Source organism: Balearica regulorum, chromosome 20 (assembly GCF_011004875.1).
Source record: "Balearica regulorum gibbericeps isolate bBalReg1 chromosome 20, bBalReg1.pri, whole genome shotgun sequence".
Taxonomy (NCBI): Eukaryota; Metazoa; Chordata; class Aves; order Gruiformes; family Gruidae; genus Balearica; species Balearica regulorum.
The window spans coordinates 330,324-348,978 of NC_046203.1; the positions used below are offsets into that span (position 1 = coordinate 330,324).

General features: G+C 39.4%; 1 protein-coding gene across 2 annotated transcripts in view; it reads right to left on the bottom strand.

Moving 5' to 3' along the window:
* Positions 1-3,779: 3,779 nt before the first annotated feature.
* Positions 3,780-18,655, bottom strand: part of MED27 (mediator complex subunit 27) — a 96,932-nt gene continuing 82,056 nt past the window's right edge. The window contains exons 6-8 of one of the 2 annotated variants that reach the window (XM_075772067.1): positions 15,376-15,417; positions 6,823-6,900; positions 3,780-4,292 (exon numbers count right to left, since the gene is read on the bottom strand). In XM_075772067.1, coding sequence (XP_075628182.1) covers positions 4,158-4,292; positions 6,823-6,900; positions 15,376-15,417 — 255 coding nt within the window. In that variant the 3' untranslated portion in view covers positions 3,780-4,157. The remainder of the gene's footprint in view (positions 4,293-6,822; positions 6,901-15,375; positions 15,418-18,655) is intronic. The other variant, XM_075772068.1, reaches the window with a different exon arrangement.

The following is an 18,655-nucleotide window of genomic DNA, read 5'->3' on the forward strand; positions in this document are numbered from 1 at the left end:
ACGGTTTTCAGAGCATGCCAGCAGCGGTGTGGATTAAACCTGAGGAGCCTTTGGTGGGTTTAGCTGAGAATGTTCATTTGTGGTTGGAGAACTTGCAGGAGCACAGCCTGGTACCCAGAGCCCGAGTGCTGCAGGTACCACTGGGGTGCTGTACTGCTGCGGCGGGCTTCCTCTCAGTAAAATTTACAGTAAGGCTTTTGGGAGAGTCCAAAGAGAAAAGACAAGCACTTGCAGTCTTCCGTAAGCCCTTCTCCAAACGCTTGGGCAGGCACGATTCTGGCTTTGAAACAGGGGACCGCACCTAGCACTTCCCGCTCGTTCTCATTACGTTTTCTGGGTTAATATTTTAATGTGGATTGCTCTCAGTGCTGCGTAGCTCCCAATTAACCTAGGGACTAACTCAAAAAAATGCATTTGTTTCCGAGTAAACATTAAAAACTTTGTAAGAAGGTAACAAATATACAAGAAGGGGAAGAGAACTAAAAGGCTTTGGTTAGAAAATTAAAGTTGTTTGCCATGGCTTGATGGTTTAATCAGTCGATCAATATTGTTCACAGGGCAGGCAGGGAGGGAGCCATGAGCTGTGATGAAAAATGCATGAGGGGACAAGGGAGACCTGGGAGTAGAAAATTAAAAAGTCAGCCTGTTACATTTGTCCAATATTGGCAGAGAAATTAAAGTGGTTTGGGGAGGGGTGCTGGGAGGGAAGAGGGGAGCCAGCTGCAATACGCACTGCATATCTGCTGCGGGTTCCCTTCTTGAGAGAAACTTTCACATTAATTAAGTTGCTTTCTTAGCGAAAAGATGGATTTTGTAACCTTTAGCACTTGCAAGCACCACAAGCACAGTAGGTGGGGTTCACACATGGGAAAATAAACCAGGATTACTTCACATCAGGGATGCAATAGAAGACCGCGTGTTCTGATTAGGGGAAGGGGTACCAAGATGATACTCACCAGGGCGAGGTAACGTACTTTTCCTGCACTATTAGGTGAGATTAATAGATCGCTGTGCTATAAACAGCAACGCTGGAACAACACAGCTCTCTTAACACGTACAACCTGAGCCACTAAAAGCAGCACTGTTGTTTCTGCCTGTGGATTAGTTTCCTTTCCTCTCTGTTAAATTTGGCTGTTTCCAATTCTGCAGTGGCACTTGCCTCGCAGGAATAAGTATCGGGAGCAATGCAGTTTTAGAAGATGCTCTAGAAAAGGTGAGAGCCAATCATGCTTTAGGGATGACAGTCCTTGCTGTCTGCCTTAAAGATCTGAGCTGGCTTAAAAGCTGCAACAAAAACTAATGATTAAAAAAAAAAAAAAAAGCAAGGTCGCTCATCCTGCAATTAAACTGCTTTTTGTCACCCATCCCTTTTAACTAAGGGTGACAAAAAGAAAAATAAGAATGCCCAGTATCTAAGCTACAAAGCTGAGGAGGAACACCAAAATGCTGTGTTGTGAGAACAGCTTTTCAGTTAGAAGCAATCTCCCAGTTTCTATTCCTCGCATTCAGAGGAGCTTCTGCCTGCCTTGGCCATCCCCATCTGGGCGATCAGCAGGCACTGCCCACCGAGCACTCAGACTTCCAGGACAGTAAGCAGACACAAGCACACACTACATCCAAATTGCTAACATTCGTAAGCTTTAGAAGAATTTAGACAGTTGAATTCCACTCCACAGAAGGGAAATACTCCAACCTGTGGCACTGGAAGGCTTGCAGGGACAGAAATCAGGAGGAGATTCCCTCTACTGCCCTTTTCTAGGGAAGGACCACTGACAAACAGGTTTGCCTGGCACTTCTGTAAGACAATTATTTTTGTACTGAGGTACCTACAGTGAGTGAATTTTAGGACTCTCCATCAGGCTTGCCAATTACAGGCTTAAAATTTCAGGCTCAATTAACACACAGACTGGCTGATGCTGTTTTCTGCAACTAATTATCTCCAAGTGCCAACACATGATTTCACATGTAATACTTTTGTGAACTTTGGCATTTGCTTTCTACACCATTATTTAAGTATAAACAGAATGGGGCAGACAGCAGCACCTAAAGCAGGTTGGATATCATATTATGACCTTTTCATTAACAAAAAAAATGCTTACAATATCAGAAACCCAGGCCTTCTAGTTAGTACAGTAACGGGACGGATAGCAGGGCCGCTTATTTACAAGGCGCTGTTGCTCATCAAAGATGCGCACATTGTTCTGTTTTGGGTGATCTTTGTACCGAGAAGGCTACTTGCGTCAAATAATTGCACAAGTTTTCATTAGGTAACTCAACTACAGCCAGATTTGAAACAGCCATGACCCCACTGCTATGGCCATGGTGGTTTGGTGATAGGAAGTAATTAAACAAAAAAGTTGGGGAAGAAAAAGAATCAGTTCTCACTTACCAACATCCTCAAACAGATAAATGCTCATTCTTCATATACAACATTGTGCCTCCAAAGAAGGTCATAAATGCCTATTTTCTTTCAAGTTCCCCTCTCTTTTATACAAGCCAGTCTCATGCAGATTTCTGCACCTAGAAAGCTGAAATTCCCACATGGCACACTGTCCTCACAGGAAGGAGCTGCTGTCTTTGGGAGCTCAGCCCTTCATGTTACCAGCAAACACAGTTAATTTGGTATCACGCAAGCACAGGGATCAAGTTTCTTCATTTTTTTCAGTTTCCACAGCTATGAAATGGGCTGTTTCATAAATGCTGTAGGTTCAAATTACACTAAACAAGCACTTTAAAAATCCGTGAACACCTTATTTCAATCAGCTGCAAAAAAAAAGGGTCCCTCCCGCTTCTTTTTATTAAATGTGATTAACTTCACTCAACATGCCTTGCTGAAAACCAAACCAAACCTCGCCGCCACCAAAGCCTTTGAGAGGGGCGTCTTTTCTTTCTGCAGCAGAAGCTTTTCACACAGGCAGAAGGAACCTCAAAAGTTAGTCTGCAGCACTATGCCTTAATGTCGATTTATTTGAAAATTAACTGAGTGACAAAACTTCTCCAGACCTCCCCCTTAGCAGCTCCCAAAAGCAGGCTCATTACTGAAGCCTTTGTGGCTTGTAAAAGAAACAAGGGTGCACTAGTTGAATTAATCAAATCAGTTATCAGACGACGACAGATGAAACGTAGCATCCCCAAGAACCCACCAGAGAAGACACTGAACCCCAGGCCAGCAAGCATTCAGCTGGGACAGGACCAGGGACCTTCCCGGTCTTTGGGTGAAGGAAAAGCACCTGGGGCTCGTGGAGCTGAACACTGCCACCCATTCCAAGTACAACAATTACTGGGAGGGATCTTACTCTTTGCTGGCATGTTGCATGCAAGTTTTAAATCATTTAGGAAACATGGTGTATGTGTCTGTGCTGCAGAAGCTGTGTTTTAGAGCTGAATTAGTTTACTACTTTCAGTCCTATAACATGATAAATTACACATACTGCCACTGCTCATCACACGTTTTTTAACCACTTAATACATGCAGATTTTGCTAACATTTTTCATTACAATTTTAGTAAAGGGAAACATCTGCTTCCCCCCGCCTCAGAAAGTACATTGCATCTTCTAAGCTGCCACATGCCTTTGAAATTCCATGTTTAATCAACGCCATAATCTCTTCCAGAAAAAGACCAGCACTCAGATAAGCAGCCTTGCCACAACCACCCCCCCCAGCATATCAGCATGCATGGTTAAATGTTTCCAGTTTTTCTAAAGAAAAGAGCAGCACGGAAAAATCCACACCAAACCCAAGGATTTTGTTGATTAAATAATGAAAGAAACAGCACAAATTCTGGAATACAAAATTTACTTCAAGCTTATAAAAGTCTTAAACATTGCAAATTCTGTCACAAAACACAAACTGTACACGGGTATTTTCATTAGGTTTAGAATAATGATTATTACTGTCAGATCCCCCCAGACAATATCATTTCAGCTCAGAAGGATCAAGCAATCACACACAGCTTCTTACCATCTTCTTCAAAAGACATCAGTCTCACATGTGCCTTGCAGACTGATGGCTTTTAAATAGTCAAATATATTAGTGCAACCTCACTACTTGGTACAGGATGAAAGGTTCAGATACGGAACCACCTATTACACCATCAGCTCTCTTCAGAGCCCGACAGATTGTTCACTCCTTGCATATCAACGGCTGGACTGTGTCACTACTGCCTGCAAGTGTCATGGAAAGCTTCAAGTGTTCGGAAATCCCTCCATGTGGGTGGCAGGCCATCCTGCAGAAACTTTCCGCAGCGCTGGCACGGAGCCTGGAACAGCTTAATGTAACTTCTTAACCAGGTCTAAAAGGAAAAGGGAGAGAAATTAAGGAAACTGGATATGGATGTTCCCCTTTGTCATCATTCTTGTCAAACAGCGATAGCAAGGACAGAGAACGTACTTTGGCGAGGCCCCAGCGAGGTATACGGTGATTTTATAAACAGAAACATGTTGAAGATTACAAGGTCACTGTATAGCTGAATTCCCACTTTATTAATCATCTTTTGCTTTTTTAGTCACTTAAGCAAATTTGTTAATAGAAATTCATTCACTCCAAGCAGGAGGTATTCGTAGCTAGAGAATCACAACGGAAGGCAAGTATTGTAATGCTCCTCATATTTTTACTGGAATATAATTGATCTTGATGGGTACTGTCTTCAACTGAATATTGGTTTGTCTCTTCCTATGATCATCTATCACACCCCTGCTGCAATTGTACTGCAATGGTCTGAACTCTTCATAGCTGAAGATACAAGAACTTTCACAGCAAGCTAACGAACTTCCTCTCTAATGCGATTTTAAGATCAATACTCATTGGTCATAAAAATACTGTAAAGTTTTAAATCTGATTACACTGACAAATACATATCTATAAAATGCTAGTGCTGAACAACACAAGTGAGTTCAGGTGTTCCTAGGTAAAAATCCTGCTTCTAAAGTGGATTGTTCCCATCGTTATACATGGCAATGAGCATTACATAACTCAATTCCCAACTCAAGGAGATACACAACTAAAAAGCACCTAGACCAGCAGATTTATACTGTGAAGGATGCACATGAATCTTGTCATTTAAAGTCCTATTGAATTACATCGATAAGAGAAAATTGTTCTCTGAAGAAGAGGTCAGCTGAGTTTATTGAAACAAATCCTTCCATCTTCATCAGAGCCTTCTCTATAGCAACCGAACCTTTGGCCGTCAATAACTCTCCTCCAGAAGAACTAGATCTTCTCTGGGTTTAGCAGTAAATATGGGGACAAGGGCAACAGAACACTACAAGTAAATTGCTGTTATTTACTTCAGCTTGGATGAGCTTTGCTTGCACTACAGAGAAATCGAATTTTCTGAACCATAATATAAAAATAGGTAAATGAAGTTAAATTGTGCACTTGAGACATCTGTTGAAAGAAAAAAACCCCACGCTCTTCATTCCCAACAGAAAATTAGGGCTTCACTGCATCCTGTCATGTGGATTGCACAACTGAGATGTGAAAGGAACAACATATTGACACTTCTGGTGCACATCTGGTTTTGCTTTGTTAAAAGTTTTAGTAGTGTTTTATCAAATCAATCCAGCAGGTCCATGGCTTAAACAAATGTGCTACCCATTCTATTAAACGTTAATTTCAGAAACATGTTGAAACATGGATTTGACCAGTAAGAGTTGCTTTCACCTTTCAAAACCTGTTATTTTAAGATGCACTTCATGAGAAGAGACCTTTGCAAATCTCTCACCTTAGTGACCTTTTTATTAAATAAGCAAACCAGCACAGCAGGTAAGGGCATCTGACTGATTTGAAATTACACAGTGGAAATTAAAGCTATGAAAGTCCCAATGCTACCGTACACTCCTAAATATTGTGAATGGCAAAATCAGATGTTTGTATTTAAAAGTCCCAGTTACGTTGCTCCAGGTGAAGGGGTAACGTAATGAAAGTTAAGTGAAGGAAAAAGTCTGAAGAGCAGCGAAAAGTCTCCCAAAAGCCTCCTTTGGGAGACTCCAGCAGAGAGAACAGCAGGACTCTCCACTGCCAAAATTCATCTCAGTAGAAGGAATTCTGAATCATAAACCCTTGTTCTCACCCTCTGATTAACAGGACTGCTGATATACAAATTTATTTCACAAATAAAATTGTAAATAGAAGCAGAAATAAAGGTGATAAGCTTAAATCTGCATATCAAGGTAGAGCAGTATTTGATTAATTTTATTCAGTAAAAAACCAGCAGAATACTTCAGTAAGCATCTCCTCGATTCTCAAACCCACCTGCTGTTGTGCTGGGCAAGTACGTGCAATTCCTTAGAAACAAAGTTGAGGCTGAAAGTGGTTACAGCAAAATGGACTCTTCCTGATCACGTTCCACCCTCTCAACATTCTCCAAATAACTCTCATCACTTCACTGGGCAACCTGACAAGCAAGCTGCCTCAGCTGGAAATGCCACCTGGGAGTTTCCTCTTACTGGGGAACTTCAGTGGAGAAGTTCCTTGCACAGTAGGGATGGTGTGAAAGGGCTGGACCATAGCAAAGATTTTGGTTGAGAGAGTTTCTCCTACTGTCTTTACAGATGACCCAGTGTAGTTCTGCAAATAGGAATCATCAAATAAAGAGAGACCTGTGACAGAACTGTATACAGTTCAGTCTTCTATCATCAATTATCCCAGGGTAATGAGAATGAGCTCTTCATCCTTGTCCACGTATGAGATATGAAGAATTACAGTCATTCTCTACTGTTTATTTTGTTTAAATAGGGGAAATTAAAACTGCATCAGAACTGCCTAATGTTCTGCCTAATGCTGAAGTCTATCTGGAAAAATGTATTTTCCAATACACTCACCATGAAAGATCTGACTACAACATCTGGCATCTGAGGCAGCTGGTAGTGCAACAGAGCAGTGGTTGCATGATCCGTCACCTGTATCAGAAAAAAGGAGAATATACACTTATTCATTCTGTATTTCAGACTAAGCAGTGTTATTCTGCAGGAAAACAGTACAAATCCCATGGAGAAGTAGCAAACCAAGGATTACATGACTGTGAAGACATTCTCAAAGTAAGTTTAGGTAGTTTTTGACTGCTAGCTTTCATTCCCTCTGCCAGCTTCATACAAGAATCAGCCGAAGCAACCATGATAAATAACTTTGCATACCGTAAAATCAAACACACCTCTGTGTTTGCTTTGGTTTCATAAACATGATAAAAGCTAACAGTGTTGGTAAAAGAACCTATTCTGGTAGCTAATGTGAGCCAAGTGATGAGGAACATGTCCAGCTCCATGCTACATGGCACAATACTAAACTAACATGCTTCACTTCCCATTTTGGACTACCAACCCAGCTGTAAAAAGAAAAAAACCCCAAACAAACAAACACCAAAAAAATTTCTGTACCATATAAAATAAAAGCATCCATAGCAAATAATCTGCCTAACTTTCATATGTCTACAGCATAAGAGCAGAATCTATGCTTCTGTGATTGAAATCCCATTTATTCTGTGAAATCATAAACAAGCGAAGTCACTAAACAAATCGTGTCAGAGGAAAGCACTTTGGTTTTCTCTTCTGTTCCCTTAATCTATGATGATTTGTTCAACAAAAGAAAAAAACATTGTCAATGTTGCTAAATTAAGTAGTTCTGGAAGACTAACTTATGAGAACAGAGGTTAAGAATTTAAAAAAAAACCCAACAAACCAAACCAAACCTAAAGCTTTGGTTTTGGTCTATTTTAGTGAAAATAAACCCAACCCAAACCCAAAAAAACAGCCTGCTGCCACCCTCCCAATTTCAGGTTGTTTATGTTGAACAAACAGGAATCAAGCTCTCGGTTTCATTTCCTCTGAAACCAGGAATCAATTAATATGATTATGGTTTATAAATACTTGCATTAGTAAAAGATTTCTGATAGAAAGCTTTTTCATTTCCCAAACAGAGCCATAACAATATCTTACATTTGGGAATTATACCTAGACAGACTACATATAAAATGTGTATTTATAATAACAAGAATACTTAAAGGAAAGACTATCAGGAAAACCAACTAATGCTTTTTTTTTTTTTTTTTTTTTTAAATCTCTACCATTTTTAAATGATTCTGAAAGGGGGCAGTTTCTGACAGCTCTGATACAATTCTCTAATAGTATTCAGCCTGTCAGCTTCCTAAGTCATTAGCACAGTCAACAGTTTGCTGCTTCTCAGAAGTTCTAAGCTTAATGCAGAAATCCTTGGCAAAATTCTTTGGGCTGGACTATTAAAGAACTCCAGACAACACAACCATGAGAGCTCTTTCACATCTTGCTGTAAATCTATTAATGGTCCTCATCAGTAATATCAAAGCATGCAACGAACTACGTGACTGTCTAGTTAGTGATTAAATTGCATTTTTTAGTTTTAACATGGAGCAGCAGTGCTCTTCGCAGGGCTTGTCTATATATTTCCCAGAGCTTGTCTACATACTATAGTAAATTTTGAGTAAGATAAAGTGTGAACTGAAATTACAATTGCTATTCCCAGCTAACTCCACTCGTTCCTAATTTGTATTTAGTTTAATTCAGCAATGTGAATTGTGCTGAAGCACTCAAACTTTCACTAGAGAAAGAGAGGCTCACACTTGAAGCTATTCAGGGAGGTGAATCTGTAAAAGATATATTCCTGAATAATTCCATGTATAGACAGGCTCTAATTCATACCATGCAAACTTCCTCCGCAGAACACCACATCAAATCAGTCTGTCCTACACCGCATCCAGTTTTAAGTTATACTACAATTTTAGAAACAGATTCTGTTCCCCATCATTCGTGCACAACTAACTCTAAAGCAGCTCCATTCAGCGTGAATAGGACGTGCGATTCTGACATTTGGAAGGGAAAACTTTTGGGACTGTGCTCATTCTGGTGAGTTTGCAAAAATATTCATAAAATGGACCTTGGCCCGCCTAAGCCATTTATATGTTACCATATGAAAAAAAAGAATTAGAAATAATGTGATTAACAGTGTATTAATAGCACAGCATAACCAAATCAGTAATTTATTTTAAAACACATCTCATGTAGTGTTCAGAAATGACTATATTCCAAGCCCTACTAGCTATGTGAATTTTTTTAAGATGCTGCTTGTATAGGACAGCACCAGACATGTCAAAGAATAGAAAGTTCTGAAGATATTTATGAGCAGCCGCTCTCCTTCTGCTGTATTTCTACTTCTAACAAACTGTATGTTTTTTTTTCCCCTGAACAACAAAGTTGTTTTCTCTTGGCACTGAAGAATGTTGCTGGAAAAAAAAAAAGCTGCTATTAACAAATTTAAATTGACTGGCCACTTTGGCAAAGTTGCACATATGCTGTTCCAATTGTAATGTAAAGCTAATGAGATTCCACAGGGAGATAAAAGCCATCCCAGCATTGCTACAACACTAATAATGTTTTCTCAACGAAAAGGAGGCAATTTCTACTATAAGCAAGTGCTGATAAAGTGCTTCTAAAAAAAGATCAAAGTGGGTGTCAAATCTGAGGAAGAGGAGTAGGGGAATGACCCCCCCCAACCCAGCAAAGAACATGATGTCAAACAGAAAAGAGAAAAGAAACGATAAACTGGCCAGTGCATGGAAGTGAAGGAAGAATTAACCTCCCCCCAAGGTAACACAGATGATGGGGGAAAGCACAAACTGGCCAAGATTAAAAAAGAGAGAAGAAAAAGAAAAAAAGGGGGGGGTGGGGGAGATCAATACCCAGTTTTACTAATGGCAATAAGATTTCACACCAAAGCAAAGCAAAACAAACTGCATATGCGCCAGCTCACTTAAGGGACACGCTTTTTCTTCCAGCCAAGCTGGAATCACAAACTAATTTATTCTGGGTGTAGGATGACATTTTGTACATTTCAGGGCTTTATTTAATTAACTTCACTTTTATTGCTCTACCTTACGTACCGCTATCAAAGTTATCGGTCACTTTCTAATTTCTCTATCTCTTTTTATATGGGAACATATTCAGAAGAGCACACATTGATTGGGATAGCTGTTGCTCTGGACCTTCAAATAGATTTTCAAGGGATCTTGCAGAAAAGCTCAATATTTCACAATTCGTATGTTGAAAAGCACTTGGAATTTTTATCCGAAAGAAAGAAAAAAAAGACAAGGCAATCTCCTGAAGCACAACTTTGCTAAATAAAATAGCTATTGTTTAAGCAAGCACTTTGAGACTGAGCAAAAGAGACTTCAGTTGAGTGGAAAAAAAATTCTGCAAAGAGACTATATTCACACAAGAAAACTTCCCTTCTTGTTAAATAGTTAATTATAGTGCCTGAGATTTTTTTTTTTCCCCCACCTCCTCTTTGTTTCCAAATTCAAGTTGACTATAACCATGTACTACTAAAACGCATCTCTGCTCCCTTGTCTAGGGCACTGTATACATCAGGAATACAAACCAGACTGATACTAGATCAAACCTCAGCTCATGAGACCAACACCCAGCGATGAGCAGAAAACAAAATCCCTGTTATTTGTCTCAACTGAGCCAACACCAGCCATTTCTACAGCATTTCTTTACCCACTTGATAGCACTGCTCTGCTGAAATGCGCTTTAAAAAGGTGACACATCCAAAAAAATGGCATTATTGCATCTTGATGACACTTGGTAGTCGTATAGCTTTCCCAAAGCTGGAAATTCATTAAGGAAAAAAAAAAAAAAAAAAAGGCATTCTACAATTCACAGGTTGAGAAAGCTGAACAAGTTGCACAAAAGCAAAGACCTATGGTATAGCTTTGCTCCCCCATAGACTAGGTATGTTCCATAGATGCATATGCTATAGAAGGCAGAAAAACTAAAACAAAAATACAAACATCACACGACTAAATTACAGAAGCTGGCTGTCTCTCCTAGTATTTTATCTCACTGCCAGTAAACAGGCTTTTCAAAAGTAGGTGCAAAACTTCCTTAAAGAGTCAGAACTTTCCTTGCCACTTACTTATTGGTTTATTCCCTCAAGTATGGCCCTGACAACTCCATCTAATATAAAAGGATTCTCTAAATCCCCTGAAAGTTTTTTAATTTTTTTTTTTAAACCCTGCTAAGTTCATGGCCTTAACAGTAGCCTGTAGCAATGAGCTCTGAAGGATGATCACAGCACTAAAAGAAAAAAAAAAAAAAAAAGAAAAAAGGAAGTTATTTTATTAGTGCTTAGATCTTTTATAGCGTGGAAAACTGCACGAGTGCCTTCGTTCATTTCCAAGGATTCCCATTACTCAGTCTTCTCTCCAGGACCATATCTGAGTCTCTCTGGAGGGAATCTGGTGCACAGAACCCGGTGCCCAAGAGGCACTTGGAAGGATGATAGATGGTGCCTCTTTGAACAGGCACTGAACTCCACACAAATCCTTTACACATCCTTCCCCACTCCCAATTCAGTAAAGCACTACCAGACTCGTGAAGTGTAGGATTTACCACTTGTTTTCAGAGCTCACATACTCTTTAAGTTTTTATTTTGCTTGTTCTGCTTATTTGGACTGGGTCATAGAGATTTTATTTTGCCTAAGCAGGTCTTTGAACAGTGCCAAGTACTGATCATGCACAGGAGCAATCATGCAGGTGACCCTGGAAGAGTCCATCTCCTCTCCTTGAACAGACATCACGCTATTTGTCTCATGCATGCATTCATCCTGCATGTGATTTTATTCTGAGATTATTGACAAGAATACATCTTCATACATTACAATACTTATGTGCCCTTGTAATAGTGAAAATTGTGCTCCTGAGCTCCATCGCTTTGGGATCACATAGTTCACAAACAGCTGGATAGGCACAAATGGCTTCTCAAAGGTTAGGTTAAAATGTGCCTTGGGAAGAAGCGTATCAAGCCAAAACAAAAACAGTTTGTGGCATGCTAAAACTGATAGACCATTTAGGTGAAAAATAAGAACGGGACTCCACGATCAGAAATATATGGGTTTAAAGCCTATGCATATAACTTCAATAGCCAAACTGATCATATTACACAGCAAAACCAGCTATGCTCTCTTAACTGAGCAGCTTGAGAAATGAAATAGTTAATATTTGACACCATCTCCCATTTTGATCCACTCATATTCTATATTTTTGCCTCTTTTTTTGAATGCAAAGTTATGAATATTGCACCATTCTCTATAAAATTTTTTTTTTAATCCTCGGCATGATAAGCCCTCACGTACACTCTTCTTCCCACCGAGATTTAAGCCCCAAAAATATTTCCTTATTTCCTGTTTTGTTCCTCCTCTTGCACTAGTGGATCACGAGATGCAAGTTGTTAAAATAAGGAGGTTTAAGATCAAAACAGTTGCCGCTCCTGTGGAGTTTAAATGTCAGACCAACATGGAAGTCTGAAAAACCTTTTCTTTGCTCCTTGTGCTTTTGCCCTTTCAGCCTTCCCCCTCTTATTTCCCAGCTCCATTCTCTGAATCTAACCCTGCTGGTGGATTCAATGCCTATAAAGCTTATTCACTCCAGGACCAGATTCAAGAAGTCTCCAGGGAACTCAGAAAATGACTGTACACTTTAACAGTAATGGGCCCTCTGGGAGCCATCCCCCATCAAATTATACACACTCGGGTATCCTGACTAATAAGAAGGAGAGAGAAAAGGCTTGCTGACACAGCCAACGTTTGCAAAGAAAAAGTCAGGACAAATTTAGCTTCGTTTGACAGGGTTGGATTGAAGATCAGAGGTCTCTGGTCCTTAACCTAGAAAGTCATGCTGCAACCCTGTGAGAATTTGACAGGCCTGCAGCTACCACTGGCAGGTATCTTGTGAGCTCCAGATGTTGCTATATTATCACTGAAGACAGAGTTGGAGAACTTGGTCCCGCTTTTAAAGAGAAACGGTCCTGCCCTTCAGAGGGATGATGGATTTTACAGTATTAAAGGCAGTGGAGCTGAAAGGGCTACCCAGCCTCCTCAGTGGGAGCAGTTACTCATCCGGATTTTTGCTTCTCAGCACAGCACTTCCACATTGCATTACTGGTGACTGCCATGGGAAACACGTTTCAGGAACATTCAGCTGTGCTCCAACACATTTACTGATGATTTTTTAATGGTGTGAAAACATTTCTTCTGAAGATCCTGCAGTACAGATCCTAAACTAGTAATAGAGCATAATAGTTTCTCTACCACTATGTTATCTATTTCCTTCATTTTGCTTCTGCTGAATCACAATTCCTGGGTATTATAAATGGATACAAGTGCAGCTTCAGAGAATAAAAACCAGACCAAGCACAGCATCACAGAGAGAAAACTTACTATACCAAGCCACAGCATTTTCTATCATCTGTTTGAGAACTTGACTTAGGTCCTAGTTGAGCTATCAGCTCAATAATGCAGAATCTATGGATTAGAAAGTACAATCACCTTGCAATTTTTATCACATTTTTCACGCAAGAATCTGAGAGCACTGTGCAACCAGTTCAGCAATAGCTCCTGTGAAGTCAGCAGTATTACCCCAGCCTGAGGGACACGGAAAACTGATCCAAAGAGAGGTTAAGTTGCCCAAGGTAACGCAGTGACAGAGCTGGGAACAAAATGTGTAAAACTACTATAAAAAAATGCAGACAGCTGTTCAACTGGTTACAGGCAACCCTTTTTCCTGCAATCTTTTCTTTCTGGGGTTTTTTTTGTGGGTTTTGGGGTTTTTTGGGGGTTTTTTGTTGGTTTTTTTTTTTTTTTGTGATGGTGGTTTTTTGTCGTTGTTGGGGTTTTTTTTGTGAATATTAAATGCATTTGGTATTATTTACAGACAGGGAATTTGAGAACAGGAACTTAATATTCAGGCTGCATCACATTATTTTAGAGAATTAGGAAGATAAAGATTCTTATTTTTCTATAATGCAGCCACACAGGCAGCAGTAAGAGGGGCATTTCACATTTTCTCACTGACCTCCTCCACTTTTGGTCTGAAAGCCATCACCCGGACTTTAAGTTTACTCTACATATTTATGGTCCTCAAGTCCTTAACTTGGACTTCTAAGCAAACTGTACATTTACTCTACCCTGTTGATTGCATATAGACAATTAAAATTATATAATAAAAATCTCATTATTTATTATCATTTAGCACAAATGATGGCATTCCATGTTATTCTAAACCAAAACATCCAGGAAGACAATCTTATGCCCAAATGGGCTTACAATCAAACGCACACATGGGGAAATTGAAATGACGCACTTAATTACAGAACCTTAAATTTATTCCATTGCAAAAATTACTTTAAAGCATACTGATAAACAAGTTACTCAGATATACGCTGTTTTACTTCCCACTGTATTACCCTACTTGACACTAAGTATTTTTGAAGAGCAAGAAAAAAAGAAAGAATATTTAATCCACTAATCTCCGGGGTAAGGAATCAACTGCAGCAAAATTTTGCTTTAATGCTAGGCAGAGAAGGAGAGCAACCAACCTCCCCAAAAGCTGTCCTTTGATCTCTAGCAGGTTAATATCATAGGTCAAACGTCGTCCCTTCTGACTGCATGTGCAATCTTGGAAGGAAAGTGCACAAGTACAGCCAATATGCCATACTTCTGACCCCTGCTTTCACGCCCTTTCGAGTCCCTGACCCCCATTTGTTACACAAACTACAAAAGTAGATGAAAGGAAGCCAGCACGCTAGCTGGAGACTCAAGCTCCTTGAACTGTGGCTGGAAGGCAAGGAAACCGGAATTTAAACCCGGATCAATCTGAACTTACAGCATTTTGACAAGAGGTGTTCAAAGAGAAATCTTCTCTTCCCTGCCTGGAAAATAGTGAGATACAGATCTTTCCAAAATACACTTTAACCTTCTTGGTAGCTTTATACTTCTTGCTCCTATGTTCTCATCAGTCTTTTCTTACTTTCTGGAGTGGCATTCATTTCAGTAAGTCACTCCTTTTGCTTACACCATTATGGGAAGGGAAGGAGGGAAAATAACATCATGGAAAAAAATTCCAAACTCATTTTGGAAAGTGAGTTCTACTGATTCATTAAACTCAAGCCCTCAGGAGAGGGGGGCAACCAAAACCAATGAAAACAACAAAACAAAATCCAAATGAACCTGCAATGGTCTTTCCTCCTCTAACAGATCTGAACTAAAAAACTGAGTTCTTGAAAATTCTTCATGAAATTTTAAGGCTAGAGTAGTATAATCTCCAATTTCCTATTCCAAATCATGGACTGGAACTGTGATGGGAAATAAATCCAAATTAAATAACAGCAGAAGCAATCTCCTTTTCTACTCACCGTTTTCCATTATTACAGATTATTGTTCGCTATCTGCAAGTTGTGATGACAAAAGAATAAATTCTGAATTCTTTTACATAAGGGCCTAGATATTTAAAATAAACTCCGTGTATCTTCTACACGCATTATGTAGAGAGAAATGATGAGAGACTTACCTTCTGAAAAACTTGATAGTTGGATTTAGACCATATGTCAAGCTATAATGGGGGGGAAAAAGTTATATATTACCACACATGATTATGGAGAAAAAGCAGCTAAGCAGCTGTTCAAATTAAAAGAGCAGGCAAACAGATCTATGGAGACATATTTCTCAGTTCACTATTTTGACCCACTTTGCCTTTACCTGTTGCAATCCAAGAAAGGGAATTAATGATATATATTTCCTTTATATTGCAATGAAGAATGAACATAGTTCATCACAATTTCAATTAAGAAATTATATATTTAAGACCTGTTGAATTAATGCGTTCTCTTTAAAAACGGCAAAAATCTTAATTTGTATGGGGTTGTGGCTGATCTATGCAAATATTCATCAGTTTCAGTCTGTTTCTAAAATGAGGGCATTTTTATTAAGTTTATGCTTGTCTTGTGTTTGAATAAGTGATTCAGTTGCAAACGACACAAAGAACGTTTAGCTGAATTAAGCCAAACCACTGGTCTACTGGGGCTAAATAAAACATCCCTTAGGAAACTGCATTTACATTTGCAGACAAAAATCACACAAAAAGAGATTTAAGGTTGTAGAAGACTGCACATATCCATGAGTTAAACGTGTGCTCAACTATAGACAAACTAAAAGAACAAAATTGAAATAAGTTTTATTAACCCCAGAAAGCAGAAGGTAAGGCTGTCCTTGTTAAATAACCAAAAGGCTCACACGTTAAACAATTTCAACTGACATGCTAATGTTCTTTTAGCCCAGCCCTGTGGAATATCTTGTACACTGTCAAGGAAAAGCAGCAGGGAAAAACAAGAGGAATTTCCTTCAATCCCAGACTTGCAAATCACTTTTTTCCTACACATCCCACTGTACTCGAAATTCCGTATGCACAAAGCTTGTCACAAGAAAGGTGTTTGCTACAGCATTAGGCTCAGGAATCTTAACCTAGTCAAAAGAAAATATTTTTGAGTGAATTTACAAAGCAAGGATAGCTCCTCTAGTGCTTGATGATATGGTCAGACACACTTTCCCACAGTGGGGGTTTATCTCCTTTACTATAAAGTACAACTGATTATTTTAATTCTGTCTTATGTAGTGCCCAGAAGTTCTAGCTGAATTTACAAGTCTTCTACAAGGCACAAAAGTTAAGAGTTTGAAATGAAGGAAGTCACATGAAGTGAGTAAAACTCACTAGAGAGGGGTGATGAAGGACAGGGGGAAGGATGCTGAACCCAAGTAATTAATTCACATCACTAAAAAGGTTCAGAATGCTAAAAGTTCTCATCCTTTTAAGAGTAACACTGTTAAGTGGCCCACTTTAAATACTGGTACAGAAGTGACTCTTGAGTCTCCAGTCCTCAGTCTGGATGGGAGGCAATGTTAGAGACTTTAAAAATCAGCTCAGGATAGATGTTTCATGGCTTAGTACTGCTGACCTTGCCATGAGACAAAAGACAGCTGATGCCTCGGTGTCTTTTCCAGGTTAGACAAGATAGAAGTACCCTGAGGCACGTACCTACAAACCTTTTTACTGGCTCTTAGGGTGGGATCAAGAACCTGTGTGAACACCAACACCATTCATACTCTAGAGTCCACAATTTCAGCCTGGACTTGGATGTGAGCTTGATTTTCAGTGTATTAATAGATCTGTGCCTGTTGGGAAGGAAATACTGCATTTCCATCTTAGAAAAGTCTATATTTGAAAATAAAAATTTAATGCATATTTTTAAAAAACTGTTTTCATGTAGTTTAAGTCTTTCTTTGACTGCAGAGTTGCTATAATTGGAATGTATATATGGTTTTGCTAATCTCTAGTGATCAAACCAAGTACGTGATTCTCTCTAGTTAGACTCAAAAAAAAGTCCACTTCAGATGCTGCATTAAGATGAGTCCAACAGGTTCTGAATGTTCATTAGCTGGCATGAAGATTGAAAAGCTGAAAAAGTAATGAATGTCTGCCTTACAGACATGATGTTATCCAAGTTAAAAAAAAGAAAAAAAAAGAAAAAAGAAAAAGCTCCCAACCCCTCCAAACCACATGCATACATCCTAAATGACTGCTCACCTTTCCCCCTGAAACTGAGGATTAAGGCAGAGGCGGATTAAAGAATGCATCGTTATAGGTCTATTATTCTTTAACTTTTCACTTTCAATCAAGACACACATTTGTAACTAAAAAACTGCTGAAAGCACAATTTCAGAGCATCCTCTGCATGTGAATTAAACTGGGGCTTTTTTTCCCAGTTCCCTACTCTCCCCACCCACCCCCAGCAGAAGTAACATGAGGCCATTTTCTGAAGGTCGTCTGAACGATTTCAAAGGCGATAACAAATCAGAATGTTCCCTGCATCTAATATCAAACAGGTCCAGTGCCAGCACTTATTAGAGAAATCGGATTCAACTCCCCCCTTCACCCAAACACACACATCCAGCTTTGAAGTGGAAAGAATGCAGGGATCAGAAATTACCCAAGAGACAGCTCTGCCTGTCTTTGAAGCTTTCCTTTGATACTACTATTTCTTTTCCTCTCTTACGCTAGGAGGCTAAAAGCTGCCTTTTCTTATTGATATGGGGTAATTAATGAAGCCATAGCATTAACATAACCCAAGTTCCTTAACATGATAATTCAACAGAGACACTTATGTTTCTTTAGTTAAGTCTAACAGATGCAAAAATAGGCATTTGGCTAGGCAGCGATGTTAAGTACCCACTCTAAATACGTCCTGTCAGGGTGGTTCTTGGTCTCTGCATCCAAAGAAAAGCAGGGTATTATTATGCCAAAAATCCCAATACATTTTTATTTTTATTGGCAGACTAAGGCTACTAATGCTGACAATAAGCCTGCCCTGCAAGCGTGAGCTGCATAGCTCCATTTATTCAGGAATCGGGACAACGCTAGTAATTAATTACTATCCATGGTTAAATTCCAGTGCACAATGAGTATGTCAAAGTCTGAAATTAAGGGTGGCACAGTGCCATCGCTACAACCACGGGGCCAATTAAAATGCATCAGTATGTGGTGGATGCAATGGGTTAGCACGGCAAGCAAGAGAGACTGCAGAGCAATCAGCATACAGAACCCACGACATGACAGAGGCTGCCAGATCTCACCTATTGTTTTTGAGAAGTGTCACCAAAAATGTCTAAGTTATGCAGCTGGCAACGTGGCAAAGACATATTCTGCAGGGTTTGTGAATAATTCACGAGAAAAGTACATGAAGCACTTAAGAAATGCAATGATTCTTCATCTGTATAAGCAAAGCTTGAAAATAAAG